Raw genomic sequence first — 13,490 nt, forward strand, 5'->3', positions numbered from 1 at the left:
GTTTGTTTCCATGTCCTGGCTATTGTAAATAGTGCTGCTGTGAACATTGGGATGTATATGTCTTTTTCAGTTATGGCTTTCTCCCGGTATATATCCAAGAATGAGATTGCTGGATCACATGGTGGTTCTATTTTTAGCTTTTTAAGGGACCTCCATTTCTCCATTGTGACTATATCAATTTGCATTCCCAATAGTAGTGCAAGAGAGAAGGATGTAATGTGTTTTTACTCTGTGTGTGTGTGTATATGTGTGTGTCTGACAGATGGAGAGAAAGCAGCAGAGGAGGACGACCACTTCTTCATACACACATACTGTGTCCAACTTTAATGAGCACATAGAACTCCATCCTGTCCATCAGCCAAGCAGCGGCTGCTTTCCTGACCTTTGAAATACGGGCAGGATGCTGCCGTCTCCCTTCACCTGGATAGGTGTCTTCCCCTAATCCGCCCTCTCCCCTGGGCCTGCAGCTTCCTCGCACACTGCCGTGGCTCCATCTGAGTCCAGCCTGCATTCTGTGTTGCCCACAACAGCCAGGCTGGGGCACTCCTCCATCAAAATGAACCAGCACCTTCCCTTCCCGCTCAGGGAAGACCCCGAGCCCTGCCGATGGCCACACGAGATGAGCTCACACTCCGTGCCCACATGTCCAGGGACCTCTGCTGCCCTTCCTGATCCTTTTAAGGGCCCACTAACCCCAGGCCCCCGTCCACTTTCCGATGAAACCTGCATGGCTCCCTCCTCTGCTTGCTTCGCGTATCTGCTCAAAAATCATCTACCGAAAACACTCTCCCAGGGCTTGTCCCCAGGGATACGGTAACCCAGCCCCACCAGCCCACAATCAGCTCAACTTATGTGGCTGTTTGTCTCCTTTCTTATCACACAGTTGCCACCAAACAGATTATAGGCTCAGGGTGATTATGTTCTGTTTACCAGACTGTCGGCTGGCTCGGACTTGGCCAGTTTCATCACATCTGTAGCACTTACGGGAGGCCTGGCACTCAGAGGTGCTCAGTAGATTTGTTGGGGAGCCACATTAACCCCTTAATTGCTTAATTGATTAATTTGATGCTGTGATAGATATTATGAGTTAAGATGCAAGCAGTCTTATTTAGAGTGGAATTTTCAGAAAGACAGAGAAAAAAATAAACTGATCACAGCAGACCTGCATGAGGGATAAGCAGGCGATAAGAAAGAAGAAAATGATGGTGTCACTTGGCCACCTTCAGAGGTCAGTTCTGAAGCCTCCTCTGCCCTCCTGGTCAGACTGAGTTACTCTTTTATCCAGGGTCTCATCACATATGGTCCTTGCTTCTGCTATAAATCTTGTCATAACGGATTGTAATGAGTGGAGAATGTGCCTTTTCTCTCTGCTAGAGTAAATTTTCCAAAACTGTGATGTCTTAGATACGTTTGTATCCTTAGCTTGTGATGCATAGTAGGTACTCAGTACCTCCTAAAAGGATAAATGGGTGGATGAAAGGATGGGTGGATGGATGGATGAACTGTAAGAATATAGGGATCTTTGCCTAATGAGATGGCCCAGGGAACAGAGTAAAAAGATTCAGAAATGGTAGCGTTAGAAGAAAGAAGAAATGAGAAGATGAAGGTAATGAGGTGAACAGGAAGCACTCAATTAGCTCTGAATCCAGTGCAAATACTCTGCATCTTTGCGCTGTTAGACTTTGGTTGTCAGGCTAAGATGAAGAGGCTTTGAAGCTGGAATACATGTAAGAAGACCTCCTGACGGCTGCAGGAACATGGGCTCAGCACTGAACCTCCTTTTCCTGGGGTTACTGAGTAAATAAAAACAAATAAAAAATTGCAGGTTGCCAGAGAGACAAAATTACAGGGTTTCAAAGTGCCTTAGGTACCAAAAAAGGCAATCTCGCCCTTGAAAATGTCAAGCGTGAGCAGCTCTGTGTTCGCCCCACCTCTTGGGTATCCTGCGTTATGAGCCCTGATGCTTTATCAGCACCAACGTTCTAATTATATATTCTTAGATCAACATCTTTGAGAAAAAGACATTGCATGCTTGTACAGGGCATCAGGAAAAAGCTGTGGAAGTTGCTAAGCTTTTCCAGTTTCATTTATTTAACTCCATTTATTCACTGAGTATCTGAGTCTAAGTGAGATTTCTGGAAGACCTCTGTTAGAAACACCCAGTAACTGTGAAGCTGGAGAAGAATAATTCCATATGTGTTAAAGGTGGATAATTGATGCACGCTGAGGGCTTAGTTGCTTCCGTTGTGTCGGACTCTTTGCAACCCTATAGACTGTGGCCCGCCAGGCTCCTCTGTCCATGGGATTCTCCAGACGAAAATACTGGACCCATATCTATCTCCTGGGACTCCTGCATTTCAGGCTTTACCGCTAAGCTACGGGGGAAGCCCTGGGTAGTTGATACACAGGTTTTAATATTTTTCATCATATACAATCTTTAGTTTTATCATGTTTTAATAAGCTTTCAGTAAGTCTGAATTTGCCTATTTATATTCAATAACTCATGAATCAAATCTCTGGCAGGTGTCAGCTACTATCAGAGGAAAAATAATGAAAACAAGTAACAGTCTTTTGCACCCCAGGGATTTAGTCTCTTGAGGGCAGTATAGAAAAGACTCAGTCTTAACTCTTTGGAAGGAAAGGTGCTATGTATGGAGTTAAAAACAGAGTCACAAAGGGCTTTGCTGAAATGCTGTCTGGAGTTTTATTAATAAGTTAAGACCTTTAATGTATAAACTGTTGAGAAGGAGCTCTTGGTTCTAAGGAAACACTCTTGACTGGAGTATGAAATGCGAATTCTTTTGATTCCATGCTATGGCAGCAGACGTCCATAGCAGTGGAATTCCAAGTGGCTCAATGGTAAAGAATCCGCCTGCTGATGCAGAAGACACAAGAAATTTGGGTTCAATCCCTGGGTTGGGAAGATCCCCTGGAGGAGGACATGGCAACCCACTGCAGTATTCTTGCCTGGGAAATCCCATGGACAGAGGAGCCTGGGGGGCTACAGTCCATAGAATTGCAAAGAGTCACGCATGACTGAGTGACTGGGTACACGCATGAACGTAATGAAAACAAGCTGCAACAGATTCACAGATATGCTCAAGACGTATTGGTAACTGCCAAAACCAGGTTAGAGAGTAGTGCATTCTCTAGACTCGAGACAGATAGACGGGGGAGGGGAGAATCTTTTTCAACAGCAGAGAGAATCTTGAAGACTGGATAAGGAATTTTTATCAGTGACCCAAATGGGAGAGGAGGCAGAATCTCCTTTTTCTTTTTAACTCTTTCTGTTTACATATTGCTTGAACATTAAAGCATGTATGTTTCTATACAGTAAAAGAAATTAACGCAAAAATACTATGAACTATGTTTTTATTAGAAGCTTAAATTCCAAGTGTTTTAATCACTTTCCTGTTCTATCCCAGAGACTATAGCCCCCCAGGCTCCTCTGGTTCATGGGATTTCCCCAGCAAGAATCCTGGAGTGGGTTGCCATCCCTTTCTCCAGGGGATCTTCCTGACCCAGGGATTGAACTTGTGTCTCCTGCCCTGGCAGGTGGACTCTTTACCGCTGAGCCACCAGGGAAGCTTAAAAATTAGGCTGTCTTCTAATTGCTAATTTTCAGTCAGTTCAGTTCAGTCGCTCAGTCGTGTCCGACTCTTTGCGACCCCATGAATTGCAGCATGCCAGGCCTCCCTGTCCATCACCAACTCCCGGAGTTCACTCAGACTTTCGTTCATTGAATCAGTGATGCCATCCAGCCATCTCATCCTCTGTTGTTCCCTTCTCCTCCTGCCCCCAATCCCTCCCAGCATCAGAGTCTTTTCCAATGAGTCAACTCTTCGCATGAGGTGGTCAAAGTGCTGGAGTTTCAGCTTTAGCATCAGCCCTTCCAAAGACATCCCAGGGCTGATCTCCTTCAGAATGGACTGGTTGGATCTCAGAAATTTATCCTGTAGTCCCCATTTCCAATGTTGTCAATCTAATGGGTTATCAGTCAGTTTGAAGTTTTCCTACAACTCTCTGATCCTCTGTTTATTTATTTAGTCATTTTCCTCTCTGTTTCATGTCATATAGTTTTTACCGCCTTTAAGTCACTGATCTTGTCTTCTATAATATCTAGTCTGCTTTTTCTTTCTACTGTCCATAGATTCAGTTTTCCTTTCTTACATAAGCTTCTTTCCTTGTAAGTTAGTACAGAAGGGGAGCAAATTCCTCACCAGTTGAGTTCCACCTCCCAACTTCCATAATTGGCACTAAAGTTTTCTGTATGTAGAAAAGAAATTTGATTTATTGCAATAGTATATTTTCCTTTTTTCTTTCTTTCTTTCTTTTTCTTTTTTTTTTTTTAGTGTGCTCGGTATGATAATGTCTTCATCGCAGAGATCCTGATTGACAGAGGGGCCAATGTCAACCACCAGGATGACGACTTCTGGACACCGATGCACATTGCCTGTGCGTGTGACAACCCTGACGTTGTCCTGCTGCTTATATTAGTAAGTAAAGCAATTCAGTTTGTTACCATTTGAAGAGATTTGATGGCATAGAGAAGTCTAGATACTTAACTAAGTACCCAGACGTAGAAAAGTCTACGTACTTAACTAATACTCTTTCATAGTATGTGATACTTCAGTTGAGAAAAAAATGTGTGTTTATGTCAGCACTTATTGCCTGGAATTACAAGATAATTAAGAGACTGAGGTTGTGGGTCATTGTATAGTTAGTAAAACAATTTGTGTAGATATCATACCAAACTGAACTCCTCTCACCTTTTTCTTGGAAACTGTATGCCTTGATACCTCACAAGTCAGAGCTAACTAAATAGTTTGATGATTGTTGTCTTCTCTCTCAATTCATTTTCCTAATGTTCAGCCCAGCTGGGCATATGATAGCAAGGATATATGGTTTATATTGAATCTTCTTTTCTTAAAATCTAGCAAAGAGGTATCTACAACATTTGTGTTTACAGGAAAGTGAAAACTTTAAATATAAAATCACTGGAATTATTTGCTGTCATTGTCTTCAGTTATAGCTCAGACATAGACATGGATCCTTACACATACTGTTATTATTTTAGAATTGGAATCCTTTCTGACTGGTTTATCTCTAACAAAGATTTTAAGAAATTATGCAGGATTGTTAGAATGCATACTAGAATATAAGAGTCAGAATGAATGATTTTGCTTTTTCGCTTTATTAATAAAAATCATATAATTCCTTAGTGATTTTCTATTATGTACCTGGCTCTTTACAGAAGCCCTCAAGATTTCACATGCAAGCAAATTGGTACTCAAAGATATTAAACAAGTTGCCATAGTCCAGAAAACATAGTATAGATTTGAACCCAAGATCGTTGTCCAAAGCTGATCCTTTTTCCCATGGGTCTTGGTGCCTGCCCTAACCAATAGCCGCACGCTTGATGGCTAAATATAAAAGAACCATATTGTCCTGCATTTTGAAGACCAGAAGTCTAACATCAAGATGTTGGCAGTGCTTACAGCATTGCCTCTGTGAGCTCCAGGGAAGAACTCTTCTGTGGGTTCCCCTAGCTTCTAGAGACCCCTTGGAATCCTTGGTGCCCTTTATTGAGAGATGCCCCACCCTCTGGCTCCGTTATCACAGGACCTTCGTTCCTATATCTCTGCATCCAGATACCCCTTTATAAAGACACCAGCCATAGGGTTTAGTGTCTGCCTTAACAGCCTCATCTCACCTTGATCTGCAAGGACCTTATTTCTACATAAGCTCTGTCACAGATTTTAGGGTTAGGACTTGAACGCATCCTTTTAAAAAACACAATCCCGCCACACCGCTTTCTTCTCCCTTTTTAAGATCATAAGCAGAAGCATTTTAGGATGAAGACTATGGCTGGAGATGTCCTTAACCTTGTAAGAGGTTTAATTTGGCCTAGTTTTGCCTAATTTGTCCCTCAAGAATTTATATATATATATTTTTGTTTTTATAGTAGATGTGTATATCACTGGAAATGTGTTCCTTTCAAATCCTGGAATGTGGCGGCTATAATAAATGAATGAAAAAAGATAAAGGAAATAAGGAGTTGAGCTTGAAATAGAATCATCTGGAGGGTTCGGACTCTACAGGAAAACACACAGTAAGGCACTTAGCTCATTGATAAGAACAAGTCTTCATTTTACAGAAACGTAGCCTAAGAGGACCTGCTCTAGCATGTCAGCATAAAGACTGTAGGGTTTGCTTAGTTGCTTATTATTATAGGAAAATTTAAGACTCATCTCAGAAGAGAATTATATGACCTTTCAAGTGACATTATGAAATCAACTGTGAACTGTTTAGAATTCTCTGTACTCATAGAAGAGCAGGCTAACTTTTTAGAAATCATTTATTCCTCATTTTCCCATGCTTATTTGTTTGTTTTGGGTGCAAGGCATGTGGCATCTTGCTTCCCAGATCAAGGATCGAACTCACGCCTTCTGCACTGGGAGCATGGCATCCCAACCACTAGACTGCCAGGACATTCTAATATATATATATATATATATATATATAATTTTTTTTTTTTTTGGAAAGTTCAACCACTGAATGACTTGAGTGATGTTGAACTTTGATTTTATAAGAACAAGATAGAAAGTTAGATTCATAGCTTTTCCGGTTTTCCTATGTTTCAATTTATTTTTTTTTCCTGAATATTAGTTGAGAGAGTCAGTCACTTTTTCAAGCCCTGTTTCCAATTATTTCCTCTGATTGTGATTAGTTATGCCAAACCTTTGCCAGAATAGGCTTTCTATTTCTGTTTCATTCATGCAGAACGCCTGTGGTTATTCTGAGAACCCCATATTCATGTGACTGTGCTTGAATGCTTAAAATCCTTCTCTCATTTCCTCAATGTATACTGCTGGATGAAGACTTTCTTGAGTTCAGAGAGCTTGTCAGCCCTTATTTCACTGCCTGCCAGGATTTCCTTCCTGCCTTCATTCTGGAACATCTATTTCTCACTTCTGATGGAAAAGGGTAGTAGGATCTGACTTCTTTACAGAGTCTGCACTTAGTCCTGGTCTAGGCATCTCATATGATGCTGACAGTTTAAACTTTTACAGACAGCCAGGGGAAGGGCTCGATAATGGCAGGCTTGTGATTTGAAGGCACAGCAACTGTGACCACACGCAGAAGACTCCCCTTCAGCACATGGAGACCGTGGTCTCGAGCAGCATGGCTGTCGGAAATGTCACTGATGGACCAGAAGTCGAAAATCACCCCAACCACCCTGAGGGCAGGGATGAAGCATGATTATAACCGGAGCAAGAACGGGTACATTTGGTGTCAATATAGAAGGCACACAATAATTATAGAAATAAGTTAGATGTATAGTGGTGAATTAGTTAGGTCTTCCATGTGAGTTTTTGCATATCTGAGGAAATATATGTGAGCCTTGTTCCTATTGAGGTTTAACAGTATCTTCCAAGGAAAATCAAGAAGCTCCGGCACCAATGCCATTTCCCAAATTCTTGCTCAGAAAAAGAAGGACAATCTGAAGAAGTACTAAATTGCTGTCTCGACTGGGACACCCTCTTCATGTCATTGTCAGACTCCGTGATAGCTCCATTTTGATGAGAAGGATTTCTTGACACTCCTTTTGGGGCTCTTTTATTGTATTCCCCTATTCTTTGGCATTTTCTCCCACTTGCTGCTACAATCATCGGCACATTAAATGACTTCTTTTAAAATAATTCCATAGTGATTTGCTGACTTTGTTTCCCAGACTTTAAGAAACTTCTCTGTTCAGTTCAGTTCAGTTCAGTTCAATTCAGTTGCTCAGTCGTGTCCGACTCTTTGTGACCCCATGAATCGCAGCACTCCAGGCCTCCCTGTCCATCACCAACTCCCGGAGTTCACTCAGACTTTCATTCATTGAATCAGTGATGCCATCCAGCCATCTCATCCTCTGTCGTCCCCTTCTCCTCCTGCCCCCAATCTCTCCCAGCATCAGAGTCTTTTCCAATGAGTCAGCTCTTCGCATGAGGTGGCCAAAGTACTGAAGCTTCAGCTGTAGCATCAGTCCTTCCAAAGAAATCCCAGGGTTGATCTCCTTCAGAATGGACTGGTTGGATCTCCTTGCAGTCCAAGGGACTCTCAAGAGTCTTCTCCAACACCACAGTTCAAAAGCATCAATTCTTTGGCGCTCAGCCTTCTTCACAGTCCAACTCTCACATCCATGCATGACTACTGGAAAAATCATAGCCTTGACTAGACGGACCTTAGTCGGCAAAGTAATGTCTCTGCTTTTGAATATGCTGTCTAGGTTGGTCATAACTTTCCTTTCACAGAGTAAGTGTCTTTTAATTTCATGGCTGCAGTCACCATCTGCAGACATATCTGATTTATGGCATGTTTTATTAGTGCATCTATGGGTTGAATGTGTACTTGTAAGCGTCAGAATCTGCTCTGCCTCTTGTCTGTGGAGAGAGGAACAATAGACTTTTCTGTGCTATTTCGTACCATGGTGTCTTAATAGCATTGCTCAGTGTCCACTTCTTCGCTGACATGACTTTGGATTACAGGGTTGCATTTATCTGAGGCATGCTAGATCTTAATTTTCACGTTTAATTTTTTGCTGTGGCCACAGTTGCTAAGCTGCTCTGTCCTATTAGCAATCCTAAAACTGTGACCAGCCTGTCCATTTTAGCATCCCATTGCATTTTGAACCGTAAGAAACAAATTATTTTTTATAGCAGAGTTAATCATTTTAAATGGAAAATAATTTGAGTTAAGCACTATAAAATATGCTTCTACTGGGGGAAAATGATTACCTATGCTCCTGAATAGTCATCTCAGATTTTTTTTCTTGGGGAGAAAAAGCTTTGATTCTTCACTTGTCTTGGATCTGTTTAATAAACCTTACTCTAAAGGGTGTCTATTATGCGTAATGTCAAGAAATGACTAATAGATAACTGAGGATAAAGCGTTATTTAATAGTTTTATTTTTCAGGGGATGACAGGGAATGTTGAATTGCTGAATCCTTACTGTTAAATTTTCCCAGGATATCTTGCAACATATTTTCATTCCCTGAAATCATGAAGTGTAGGAGATACCAGCACATGGATAGTCATTTAGTGAGTGAGACTAATACTATACTTGTTTCAATAATAATGAAACAGTAGTGTTTCAGTAAGGGTATACTATCATTGTGGAGAAGGCAATGGCAACCCACTCCAGTGTTCTTGCCTGGAGAATCCCATGGACAGGGGAGCCTGGTGGGCTACCGTCTATGGGGTCGCACAGAGTTGGACACGACTGAGGCGACTTAGCAGCAGCAGCAGCATACTATCATTGTGTCACTCCAGTAACAGAGGGCTGATTCCCTGAAATTGCCCTGTATGTTTCCTCCACCCTTGGCCTTTGGTGTTTGCATATCTCATGTGAGCAGTGTCTCTGCCTGCAGGAAGTAGAATGTCACACACTGTTCAATGGGGAAAGCGGGACTAGATCATTTTAATGGGCAACCGCTGGAACCTAGCAGCTCTGCTGTCACTGAAATAGCAAATGATGTTTCAGAACACATACTGCCTGCTCCGTGTTAGGTGGCTGAAGTCGATGTGCGCTGTGCTCAGTCGCGACCCCATGGACTGTAGCCTGCCAGGCTCTTCTGCCCATGGACGTTTCCAGGCAAGAATACTAGAGTGGATTGCCCTTTTCTCCCCCAGAGATCTCCCTGACCCAGGGATTAAACCTCTGCCTCTTGCGTCTCCTGCACTGGCAGGAGGATTCTTCACCGCTGTACCGCCTGGAGAGCCTGGCCAAGTTGATAGACCGAAATTAAATCATCCCAAGACTTCATTCATTCATTACTTAGACTATTTCCAGGTTAAATCTTAGTACACAGTTTTCTATATTTGTTTAATTATAAATTGGGCTTCCCTGGTGTGTCAGAGTTCAAAGCATCTGCCTGCAATGTGGGAGACCTGGGTTCTATCCCTGGGTCAGGAAGATCCCCTGGAGAAGGAAACGGCAACCCACTCCAGTATTCCTGCCTGGAGAATCCCATGGACAGAGGAGCTTGGTGGGCTACAGTCCACGGGGTCGCAAAGAGTTGGACACAACTGAGTGACTTCACTTTTACTTTAATTATAAATTACCCTTTCCATCACTTTGATCTGTTAAATATTAGAACACAAGGTACCCTGCCATTTCATGACATTTTATTTCTCCCTAGAAAATGAGCTAAAGCCCAACAGTTCATGATACGCCTTGGTTTCCAGTAGGAACTGGGCAGAACATATGAGTATCACTCAACTCTTTATGTAAATGATGACACACAGGCCAGAGTTAATATTTTTTTCAGAGGTTGGTCTTGCTTTCAGCTTTTCTGAGAAAATTGAAGTTTTCAGGCTTTAATACCTTCAACTTCCTACTAAAAACTGTACTGATTTTTTCCTAAATATTCCCCGGCTTTCTTCCACCCTTAGAGAGGTGTTTGTTCTCTTTTATAAGCTAATTCCTTCCACATCCTCTTCAGAGTCTATGAGTTGCTCCTTCTCCAGAGATTTCTCTATCATCATTTATGGGGCTTTCATTTCCATAGTCATCCTTGTATCCTTTCCCTTTAACTTCTTTCATGGTTATGTTCTAGTCCATACCATTTCTGTCCTTTATCGAGCCCATCTTTGCATGAAAAGTTCCCTTGGCATCTCTAATTTTCTTGAAGAGATCTCTAGTCTTTCCCATTCTATTGTTTCCTCTATTTCTTTGCAGTCATCGCTGAGGAAGGCTTTCCTGCCTCTCCTTGCTATTCTTCGGAACTCTGCATTCAAATGGGTACATCTTTCCTTTTCTTCTTTGCCTTTAGCTTCTCCTCTTTTCTCAGACATTTGTAAGGCCTCCTCAGGCAGCCATTTTGCTTTTTTGCATTTTTTTCCATGGGGATGGTCTTGATCCCTGCCTCCTGTACAATGTCACAAACCTCTGTCCATAGATCCTCAGGCACTCTGTCTATCAGATCTAGTCCCTTGAATCTATTTCTCACTTTCACTGTATAATTGTAAGGGATTTCATTTAGGTCATACCTGAATAGTCTCATGGTTTTCCCCACTTTCTTCAATTTAAGTCTGATTTTGGCAATAAGGAGTTTATGATCTGAGCCACACAGCTCCTGGACATGTTTTTGCTGACTGTATAGAGCTTCTCCATCTTTGGCTGCAAAGAATATAATCAATCTGATTTCCGTGTTGGCCATCTGGTGATGTCCATGAGTAGAGTCTTCTCTTGTGTTGTTGGAAGACGGTGTTTGCTATGGCCAGTGCATTTTCTTGGCAAAACTCAATTAGTCTTTTCCTTGCTTCATTCCGTATTCCAAGGCCAAATTTGCATGTTACTCCAGGTATCTCTTGACTTCCTACTTTTGCATGCCAGTCCCCTATAGTGAGAAGGACATCTTTTTTGGGCATTAGTAATAGAAGGTCTTGTAGGTCTTCATAGAACGATTCAACTTCAGCTTTGTCAGCATTACTGGTCAGGGCATAGACTTGGATTACTATGATATTGAACTGTTTGCTTTGGAAATGAACAGAGATCATTCTGTCATTTTTGAGACTGCATCCAAGTACTGCATTTCAAACTTTTTTGTTGACCATGATGGCTACTCCATTTCTTCTAAGGGATTCTTGCCCACAGTAGTAGATATCATGGTCATCTAAGTTAAATTCACCCATTCCAGTCTATTTTAGTTCTCTGATTCCTAAAATGTCAATGTTCACTCTTGCCATCTCCTGTTTTACCACTTCCAATTTACTTTGATTCGTGGACCTAACATTTAATTCATGGATCTAACATTTAGGTTCCTATGCAGTATTGCTCTTTACAGCATTGGACTTTACTTCCATCACCAGTCACAACCACAGCTGGGTGTTGCTTTTGCTTTGGCTCCATCTTTTCATTCTTTCTGGAGTTATTTCTCCACTGATCTCCAGTAGCATATTGGCACCTACTGACCTGGGGAGTTCGTCTTTCAGTGTCCTATCTTTTTGCCTTTTCATACTGTTCATGGGGTTCCCAAGGCAAGAATACTGAAGTGGTTTGCCATTCCCTTCTCCAGTGGACCCCATTCTGTCAGACCTCTTCACCGTGGGAACATTTCATGCAAAGATGGGCACAATAAAGGACAGAAATGGTATGGACCTAGCAGAAGTAGAAGATATTAAGAAGAGGTGGCAAGAATACACAGAAGAACTGTACAAAAATATCTTCATGAGCCAGATAATCATGATGGTGTGATCACACACCTAGAGCCAGACATCCTGGAATGCAGAGTCAAGTGGGCCTTAGGAAGCATCACTACAAACAAGGCTAGTGGAGGTGATGGAATTCCAGTTGAGCTATTTCAAATCCTAAAAGATGATGCTGTGAAAGTACTGCACTCAATTTGCCAGCAAATTTGGAAAACTCAGCAGTGGCCACAGGACTGGAAAAGGTCAGTTTTCATTCCAATTCCAAAGAAAAGCAATGCCAAAGAATGCTCAAACTACTGCACAATTGCACTCATCTCACACGCTAGTGAAGTAATGCTCAAAATTCTCCAAGCCAGGCTTCAACAGTACGTGAACTGTGAACTTCCAGATGTCCAAGCTGGTTTTAGAAAAGGCAGAGAAACCAGAGATCAAATTGCCAACATCTGTTCGATTGCTGAGAAAGCAAGAGAATTACAGAAAAACATCTATTCCTGCTTTATTGACTATGCCAAGGCTTTTAACTGTGTGGATCCCAACAAACTGTGTAAAATTCTTAAAGAGATGGAAATACCAGACCACCTGACTTGCCTCCTGAAAAATCTGTATGCAGGTCAGGAAGCAACAGTTAGAACTGGACATTGAACAGCAGACTCGTTCTAAATCAGGAAAGTAGTACATCAAGGCTGTATATTGTCACTTTGCTTATTTAACTTCTATGCAAAGTGCATCATTTAAAATGCTGGGCTGGATGAAGTACAAGCTGGAATCAAGATTGCCAGGAGAAATATCATTAACCTCAGATATGACGATGATACCACCCTTATGGCAGAAAGCGAAGAAGAACTAAAGAGCTTCTTGATGAAACTGAAAGAGGAGAGTGAAAAAGTTGGTTTAAAACTCAACATTCAGAAAAGGAAGATCATGGCATCCAGTCCCATCATTTCATGGCAAATAGATTTAGAAACAATGGAAATAGTGAGAAACTTTATTTTGGGGGGCTCCAAAATCACTGCAGATGGTGGCTGCAGCCATGAAATTAAAAGATGCTTGCTCCTTGGAATAAAAACTATGACCAACCTAGACAGCGTATTAAAAATCAGAGACATTACTTTACCAGCAAAAGTCTGTCTAGTCAAAGCTATGGTTTTTCCAGTAGTCATGTATGGATTTGAGAGTTGGACTATAAAGAAAGATGAGCACCAAAGAATTGATGCTTTTGAACTGTGGTGTTGGAGAAGACTCTTGAGAGTCCCTTGAACTGCAAGGAGATCCAACCAGTCCATCCTAAAGAT

The 13,490-nt window shown here is 41.8% G+C and overlaps 1 protein-coding gene across 4 annotated transcripts in view; it reads left to right on the forward strand.

The window, feature by feature from the left end:
• MYO16 (myosin XVI) overlaps positions 1-13,490 on the forward strand; it is a 526,459-nt gene that overhangs the window by 171,224 nt on the left and 341,745 nt on the right. For all 4 annotated transcript variants that reach the window (XM_069602005.1, XM_069602006.1, XM_069602007.1 and 1 more), the window contains exon 4: positions 4,353-4,496. In XM_069602005.1, the coding sequence (XP_069458106.1) occupies positions 4,353-4,496 (144 nt within the window). The remainder of the gene's footprint in view (positions 1-4,352; positions 4,497-13,490) is intronic.

This window comes from Ovis canadensis, chromosome 10, assembly GCF_042477335.2.
Source record: "Ovis canadensis isolate MfBH-ARS-UI-01 breed Bighorn chromosome 10, ARS-UI_OviCan_v2, whole genome shotgun sequence".
Lineage (NCBI taxonomy): Eukaryota > Metazoa > Chordata > Mammalia > Artiodactyla > Bovidae > Ovis > Ovis canadensis.